Source organism: Penaeus japonicus, unplaced genomic scaffold, assembly GCF_977035675.1.
Source record: "Penaeus japonicus unplaced genomic scaffold, GWHDUDI00000001_assembly GWHDUDI00000004, whole genome shotgun sequence".
NCBI classification, from domain to species: Eukaryota; Metazoa; Arthropoda; class Malacostraca; order Decapoda; family Penaeidae; genus Penaeus; species Penaeus japonicus.
In genome coordinates this window covers 20,344,765-20,354,764 of record NW_028234406.1, presented here as the reverse complement: position 1 = coordinate 20,354,764, position 10,000 = coordinate 20,344,765, and the positions used below count along the sequence as shown (strand labels likewise).

Here is a 10,000-nt window from a genome sequence, read left to right as displayed (position 1 = left end):
TCCTCATCCCCCTCCTCATCCCCCTCTTCCTCCCCCTCTTCCTCCCCCTCTTCCTCCCTTTCCGAGGGAAAGTAAGATTTTGTGAGAAAGTGGGAAGCCTTGAAGGACCAGTCAGGTTCCTCCAAGGCTGCCCTGGGTATCGATAACCCACGTGTCATTTGGATAATGCGTTACGTAATGATAATGTAAAATAACAAAGGCTTCTGGATAATGCATGACGTGATAGCAATGCTAAATGAAGAAAAACATCTGTGATATAAAACGACGACCAAATACCTCTCTTATAATATGTGTTTTGATTATGAGATTATAAAAAAGTTATATAGTCATTTGGATAATATGTTTCGTAATCCAAAGATCATCATAAATATAATGTTTTACAGAGGGAATAACTCGAGAAATGGAAGGTGGGAGGGGAAAGAAAGAAACATGGGAATGTACAAAGTAATTAAGATAATTCATTGCATAATTGCTGCTGTCTTGACATATGACAGGTGCGTTTTACCCGAGTACGTTACTCCAAAATGTTAGGAGAGGAAGGTTCCTAGAATGAGTGAGTTTAGAGGCTATTGATGAGCGATTTAGTGAAGTATTGTTGGATTATAAGTGGTTTCTGACGTAGCTTGGATTGTGCTTTTACCGTTATCAAGACCGTCGGCGGGGCAAGCATACTGTTAGATTACGTTGCAAAGTGATAAGAAAGTCGCCTCTCTGGCCGAGCTCTCTCTTTCTCTTTCACTTTCGGTTTCTGTATATTTCCCTTTGTCGTTGTTTGGTGTCTTTATCTTTATTTGTATGTCTTCTTTCTCTTTATCTCTCTCTCTCTCTCTCTCTCTCTCTCTCTCTCTCTCTCTCTCTCTCTCTCTCTCTCTCTCTCTCTCTCTCTCTCTCTCTCTCTCTCTCTCTCTCTCTCTCTCTCTCGTTCACTCTCTCTTCCCCTTTCTCACGCAGATATATATATATATTTTCCATTACACTTGTTTCTACTAATATGAATTCCGACATGTCATGAAATTTCCTCCTGCCTCGAAGCCAGCCAGGAACGCTCGGCCACGTCCTAATCCACTCTGCGGCACTTTGAGAGCTGGTGAGCCGGTCGCACGTCTCCCGCTCGTTCAGTTCCGATTCTGATTCCTAGTAATGCCCGGCTGGCTGGAAGTTTGAGCTGTTAATCAGAATCGCCACCCACGAGTAGGCTCTTTCTTTCTTTCTTTCTTTCTTTCTTTCTTTCTATCTTGCTTGCTCACGTACAGCTGGTCTTGTTCGGGGGAGGAGATGGAGTTGGAGAAGGAGAATGAAGGAGAAGGAGAAAGAGAAAGAGAATGAAAGAGAAGGAGAATGAAGGAGAAGGAGAATGAAAGAGAAGGAGAATGAAGGAGAAAGAGAATGAAGGAAAATGAAGGAGAAGGAGAGGAAGAAGAAGAAGGAAGAAGGAAGAAGGAAGAAGGAAGAAGGAAGAAGGAAGAAGAAGAAGGCAGAAGAAGAAGGCAGAAGAAGAAGAAGGCAGAAGAAGAAGAAGGCAGAAGAAGAAGAAGAAGAAGAAGAAGAAGAAGAAGAAGAAGAAGAAGAAGAAGAAGAAGAAGAAGAAGAAGAAGAAGAAGAAGAAGAAGAAGAAGAAGAAAGGGCGTAAGAAGAGGAATAATTAAAGAAAAATAGAAAAAGAGAAAACAAAAGCGTGGTTGCAATCATTTCCCGGTATAGCGGGTGTTTCGTCGAAATAGGTGTATTCGTCTGGCTAAGAGAACGGCCATCTGTTTCCCACAGGTGTCGCTCGTGGCAGCATAGTTCCCCCGCATCAGATTTTAAACACGCTTCAAAGGGATGCGTGTTACATATGGAGTAAGGCGTGGTGGAATTGCAGGGGTTGACCTTGGCCACTCCAAGCCTTCCCATCCTCCTCCTCCTTCTTCGTCTTCTTCTTCTTCTTCTTCTTCTTCTTCTTCTATTCCTCTTCCTCTTCCTCTTCCTTCTCCTCCTCCTCCTCCTCCTCCTCCTCCTCCTCCTCCTCTACCACCTCTACCACCACCATCAACACCTCCCCCTTCCCCTCCTCCTCCCTCTCCCTCTCCTCCTCTTCCTCGTCCTCTTCCTCTTTCACCACCTCTTCCTCCACTTCCTCATCCTCTACCACCACCATCAGCACCTCCTCTCCCTCTCCTCTTCTTCTTCCACCAGCACCTCCTCCTCCTCCTCCTCCTCCACCACTACCAGCACCCCCTCCACCACTACCAGCACCCCCTCATCCTCCCTCTCCTCTTACTCTTCCTCTTCCTCTTCCTCTTCATCTTCTTCTTCCTCTTCCACCAGCTCCTCCTCCTCCTCCTCCTCCTCCTCCTCCTCCTCTTCCACCACCACCAACAACAACTCCTCCTCCCTCTCCTCCTCCTCTTCCCCTTCCACCACCTCCTCTTCCTCCACCACCACCACCCCTCTCCTCTTCCTGTTTCTGTTCCTCTTCCTCTTCCACCATCTCCTCCTCTTCCACCACCTCCTCCTCTTCCTCTGCCACCACCACCTCCTCTTCCTCTGCCACCACCTCCTCCTCCCCCTCCTCCCCCTAACCCTACTCCTACCCATTCCCCGCAATCCACGGCCGCTACCTTGAATAAAAAATCCTTACGTAACTTGGCTTCACTTTGACTGTTGATAAGTTTAAGAGCGCCTTATCACGGTATCCATGCTGTTTATAAATACCTAGTGGAAAGTGCAATTAATTTGGAAGTATATTAACGTGTCAACGTTATTTTTTTTATCCTGTAAATGCACTACAGCTTTATTGTTATCTTTCTCTCTTTCTCGTTGAAAGTCCTCACTTGTAGTCAATTCAGAGAACAAGTGTTCGGTAAAGACAGTCATTTGTTTTTATGCTTCCTTTTTTTATGAATCGCGTCACTTTTCTCTGCGTTTTACAATATTTTCGTAGTTTTACGAAAGTTCATAATGTATGCGATAATTAGAGAAGTAAAAATCTCTCTGTCCTTGTTTGTAATTGTTACTTCGAGGAAAAGTAAAAACTTAAACGAAGCAAAGAGATTTCCTCTCGCATCCTTTGACGTCACACGTGCGTAAGAAGCGAGTATGACGTCATTTACACGTCACGGGAGGTCCCGAGAAGCTACGGCGCTGATTCATCTGCATCCGTTGCTACGGTGTTCACCGAAAGGCCTCGTTAACGTTTCGCAGGCCTTTAAGGAAGATCTAGCCTTTATGAAAGATCTATCTCCGCGTTAAACTTGGTAATATGACATCGCTCGCAGATGGAAAATGAGAGAGGAAAGCAAAATACAGTAGCCCCATTTTATTTAGATATACATCATGATTGTCCCACTTTCGAGTGCAGACACAATGGACAACATCACTAGCGGCCTTATCGTTTTTTTTTGTTTTGTCTTTTTTTTATCACATACTGAGTGCAAGGTCTGGCTCTCTACCCCTCACCCTTACCCTCCCCCAAACGCAGGAATGTACTGTAAGTGGCTGAATGATTTGTATTTATTGAATTATCACATTCAGATAAATTTCGCACCCGGAGATATTTGTAGTTATTGGATATTGAGGGCTGTAACAACAGGGCATTGTAGAGAAAGCTTTTATCAAGTGTTATGATGCTGATATGTGTTTTTAGAAATCACAAAGTGAAAAATTGACTCGAAGCTAAATATATTTAATGAACAAAATATTTTGGTAGCATGGAACTGGCAATTCATAAATGATAGTAAAATAGCACAGGCACTTCATCAGATTTCCATGGGATACCGTAAGCAGTGCTGTCTTCAATTAAGTAAACAAAAAGATGAACTTAGAAGCTTTACATAGCAACCCGGGCAAGGGAACTTGCTGGTTGGAATTGTAAACTCCTTATTATCAGCTAATACAGCTATGTACACACAAGAACCTGGGCAAGCACACAGCCTTACACACACACACACACACAGTCATACACACACAGCTATACATGCACACACAGCCATACACGCACACACAGCCATACACGCACACACAGCCATACACGCACACACATCCATACACACACACAGCTATACACACACACACAGCCATACACACACACAGCCATACACACACACAGCCATACACACACACACAGCCATACACACACACAGCCATACACACACACAGCCACACACACACACACACACACACACACACACACACACACACACACACACACACACACACACACACACACACACACACACACACACACACACACACACACACACACACACACAGCCATGCATACACACACACACACACACAGCCACACACACACACACAGCCACACACACACAGCCACATACACACACACAGCCACACACACACACACACACACACACACACACACACACACACACACACACACACACACACACACACACACATATACACACATACATAGCCACACATACATATGCACACATAGCCACATATACATACACACACATAGACACACACATAGACACACATACATACACACATAGCCACACATACATACACACACACATAGCCACACATACATACACACACATAGCCACACATACATACACACACATAGCCACACATACATACACACACATAGCCACACATACATACACACACACACATAGCCACACATACATACACACACACACATAGCCACACATACATACATACATACACACATAGCCACACATACATACACATACATAGCCACACATAGCCACACACACATACCCACACATACATACACACACATAGCCACACATACATACACACACACAGCCACACATACATACACACACATAGTCACACACACATAGTCACACACACACACACACACACACACACACACACACACACACACACACACACACACACACACACACACACACACACATATAAATATATATTTGATCTCTTTCTTTTTATAAGCATAATGCCATATCAAAAAAGGTAATTGTATTTATATCTTCTTTAATTTTTCTTCAGAACATAAAATCGTAATGGTTGGCTTAGACAACGCTGGCAAAACTACCATCTTATACCAGCTCCTGATGAATGAGGTTGTCCATACGTCGCCCACCATTGGCAGCAATGTGGAAGAGGTCGTCTGGAAGAACCTGCACTTTATCATGTGGGATCTTGGAGGACAGGAATCTCTGCGGTCGGCATGGAACACATATTACACGAATACAGAGGTAGGCTGGCTGTCCCTCTGGTTTCTCATGGCGTGAGAATGCTAGTGGAATGCAAGTTTGAAAGGATGGGCTGCAGTTGATCGGTGATGGCTGTGTTATTTGGAAAGCTCTGTCTGATGATATCTATCTATCTTTATGGCTGGCCTATTGGTGATTTTTAAGCTTTGTCTTTATAGATAGTAGATATCATTCAGATTACCTGAATATAGATAAATGCCTGTGACTGTTTGCCTAGTATTTGGAATATACCAACTGTGCATGTACAGTGATGATTGCCACTGCAATACTCAAACATGACAAAGAGATTTCCACTTGGCTACTAGTGCATTTCCTCCAACTTGAATCCTTTCCTCAGAAGAAAGAATGTACAGTTTGATGCACATTCTAACAAAGGGAATGTTCAATTAATTTCTTTTATGCATATTTTTTTATTGATTGATATTGATTATTTGTGTCCTAATTGCATCATTTTTATTTTATTTGCCATGGAGTAAGTATTACTTGTTAAGAGTATTGCTTGTCAGATAGGCAAGTCTGTAATTAATATTTTGTAAAGTATTCATGTAAATCTATTTTTCTAAGAAAAACACCTTCCTTTTCTTTACCATGTACAACATTTATAAAGAATAATGACTCTTTCAGTTTGTCATCTTGGTGATAGACTCCACAGACCGAGAACGCTTGAGCATCACGCGAGAAGAGCTATACAAAATGTTAGCTCATGAGGAGTTATCACGAGCAGCAGTACTTATATATGCTAACAAGCAAGATGTAAAAGGATCAATGAGCGCAGCAGAGATTTCACGGTTATTAAATCTAACTTCTATAAAGAAACATAAGTGGCAGATTCAAGGATGTTGTGCATTAACAGGAGAAGGGTAAGGTTTGGGATTTTGTTCTTTTACTCAATCATTGTCTTGTTTAAATGATTTTTATTTGATTATCCTGTAATGAAATTTTGCAGATTGGTGAATATGTGTAAAAACTTTTATATCATATATTTAAAAAAAAAATTATCATGAAGTAGAATATGTGTATCACATTATTCTTATTTTATCTAATATCATTTTTATTTCTTCTTTTCAGCCTTTATCAGGGACTAGAGTGGATCGGAAGCACTTTAAAAAGCAAGTGACGAAACCACAAGCCAATAGTTACTAACTCAAAACTGTGATCGTCCTGAAGAGTGTACGTGTGTGTCTGTTCGTGCGTGCGTGGAAGTAGCGAGGACAGAGACGTCCTTTCTGCAAATGTCATGTTAGTGTTGTAACTATGTAAAATAAACATCATTTAAGAAATTACCTGGCCAGATGTAACTGGACCAAGATTATCAGTTCATTATTTTTTACTTTCTACTCTGGAAACTTAGAAAAACTTTTCTGCCCTGGCAGATGTATATATACATATGCTGTTATTGGATAGTGTATTGTGGAAATGTGCTGGACAGTGTGTTTTCTTTGGTGGCGATAAGATAAGTTGCTGAGTGCCGTTCCTCGAACACAAGGCAGTGCTAGGAATTATTCCACGAGTAAAACCCCAAAGGCAAGGCTTGGAATATCAGGACTGTCAGGAAAGCTGAGACTGTGTGGAGTGTTTTTATCATTTGTTAAGAAAGAAAGAAAAAAAAAGGAAAAAGAACTAGTGTTATTTGTCAAGAAGGATTGGGGAATCATTTCATTTTATATACAGTGTGCCATTTCAAGAGTCAAATTTTCATGGTAACTCTTAGGAGATCAGTGACAGTTAGAAGTAATCTCTTGTGTTAATTTGTCAGTTTTTATTGGTTTAAGAGATGTATTGTTATCGTCTTTTCTACCAATTTCTAATGAGAATATCAAAGTAATGTGCAACTTGAATGAATAATGTCTTTGTAATATGCATGATATTTGAGTGTATGAATGCACCATTCTCAGAGTGAACGTTCATTTTATATTATTTATTATTGTTTTCATTTGACTATCTCCCCCCCCCCTCCCAAAAAAGAAGAAAAATATTAATCTTTGATTTTATTTTTATATGAAAATGAAAAACTTGTACTAGCTTTATTTGTCATAATTATAATTGATAAAAAATGGAACTAGTTTTACATTACCCAACAGCCTCTTTCTTCATTATTTCAAGGATATTCTGAAACCTTTTTCTCTGCATACTTTACGTTGATATAGATCGTGTTTTAAGTCTGATTGATATTTTTTCTTCTCTGCGCAGGAGTCTTTGAAGTATAGTTTCTCAGAGATAACATGTACAAAATTATGTACATGCAGGTAAATTCTAGTTTCTGTTGATTAATGGACGAAAAGCAGAAAAAAGACAGATTGTATCATTCTTATTATCCAAAGAAAGAAGCTATTATTATTTCTTCATAAACAAAGAAAGTAGAATTTTACGGAGAAAGGACATGGACAAGGGCTGTTTTTTGCTTTTCCTGTCATGGTCTTGAGATTATTTGGTAGTCATATATATTAGACATTATCAATTTTCTAATGTATGTTTTTTATTTGTTGTTCTTAAAATATGAACTTTAAATGGGATCCTAGTAAATGAATTGGTATTGAAATGAAAAAATAACCTGTATATTCTCTAAAAATCTATTGCTGTATACACATACAAATATGGTGCATATTCACATATATATATTGATGCACTTACACAGAGACACATAAACATATATATATATATATATATATATATATATATATATATATATATATATATATATATATATATATATATATATATATATATATATATATATATATATATATATATATATATATATATATATATATATTTTTTTTTTATATATATATATATATATATATATATATATATATATATATATATATATATATATATATATATATACATATACATATACATATACATATACATTACATTTACATATTACATATACATACATTTACATTTACATTTACATTTACATTTACATTTACATTTACATTTACATTTACATTTACATTTACATTTACATTTACATTTACATTTACATTTACATTTACATTTACATTTACATTTACATTTACATTTATACTTACACACACACACACACACACACACACACACACACACACACACACACACACACACACACACACACACACACACACACACACACACACACACACACACACACACATACACACACACATACACACACACACACATGCACACGCACAAACATGTACACGTAGATACATACATACATACATACATACATACAAACACACATACATACATACATACACACACACACACACACACACACACACACACACACACACACACACACACACACACACACACACACACACACACACACACACACACACACACACACACACACATGCACACATATAATATGCACATGCATAGAAACAAAATCCTCCTGTCTAACTCTTTCCTTATATGTATTGTCCTATATTTGTATATCAATCTCTTTACTTTCCAGCTACCCACATATAACTTTAGCTTCAAATACATTAAAGTTATGGCAATCAAAGGAATTTCATGTAGTTGCACTCAGTCAAAAGAAATATAAAAGTATTAAAAATGAAAAGGAAAAAAAAAAAAATTATTGTCTTGGAGATTAACTTAGGGACGTCTCAGACCAAGAATTAGGTTGGACGGATATCTGTACGTCTAGTCAGATGATTTTGATTATTGTGATTTTTAATGTATTTGTTATTAATATTATTATTATTATTATTATTATTATTATTATTATTATTGTGATTATTATTATTATTGTTATCATCGTCATTATTATCATTTTTATGAATATTATTATTATATTTTTTTTTACAATATTATTGCTATCATTATTACTATTATGATTATTATTATTATCATTATTTTTATTATGATGATTATCATCATCATCATTATCCTTATTATTTCCATTACTATCAGTCTTTTTTGTGTGATTTCTTGTTTTCTTTTTCTAGTTAATTGATTTAATTATTTACTTATCAATTTATTTATTTTTTTCATTACTTTTGGTGATGGAAATGTTCTGGCACTGTAGAGCCTTTACAGAAAATTTGTATATATGTGTGTATGTGTGCCTATGTATGTGCTGTATATCATTTGTGTCATTGTATGGGTGTATGTAAAAGATTGTACTGCATATGATTTTTATTATTTATGCATAAATTTTAAATAACAGTCAATCTTTGGATGAAGCCATTTTGACATATCGATTTGTTTATAGCTAAGGTTTTACTTGAACTGACTATTGCAATTGTTAACCCAATCACGGTGGGGCAGATATTTGCCTAATTCAACAGCCGTTGCCAATACAGGACTGAGAGTTTTTGCGAAGGGGTGAGGCCATGTTGAACCTCTAAGCGTGATTTTCACTAACCCTGTTCTAAGGGGTGATAAAAAAGGTTTTGTATAAAAAAGAATAAATAGAATTCAGTAAAGTCAAGAAAAATGTTTATATACAAATGCAACAACTGTGTGTATATATAAAAACCAATCTATGTACAATATATATATATGGCACAACTTCACGACGTGATCCGTCGTGTGGGGAATATTTAGATTCTTGATGTGGTATGATGTCATCTGTTGTGATTGGTATATGAGTCATTGAAGCAAAAGTATGCAGATTAATATAGGTCAGAAAGGATTTAAATTAATACAGTGGCTATTTTTAGTTATGCTGTGGCAAGAATGATGAGGAATGTTAAGATGTTAGCCAAGAGCAGTGGAATGCTTAGTTTTGCTAATAACAAATGTACAGGCACTCACCTTGAAAGTGACTTAAACAAGGAATAATT

At 37.6% G+C, this 10,000-nt stretch overlaps 1 protein-coding gene across 1 annotated transcript in view; it reads left to right on the top strand.

The window, feature by feature from the left end:
* Window positions 1-7,186, top strand: part of Arl5 (ADP-ribosylation factor-like 5) — a 28,316-nt gene extending 21,130 nt beyond the window's left edge. The window contains exons 2-4 of the mRNA XM_086536238.1: window positions 4,987-5,195; window positions 5,838-6,073; window positions 6,282-7,186. Coding sequence (XP_086392364.1) covers window positions 4,987-5,195; window positions 5,838-6,073; window positions 6,282-6,330 — 494 coding nt within the window. The 3' untranslated portion in view covers window positions 6,331-7,186. The remainder of the gene's footprint in view (window positions 1-4,986; window positions 5,196-5,837; window positions 6,074-6,281) is intronic.
* Window positions 7,187-10,000: the final 2,814 nt, after the last annotated feature.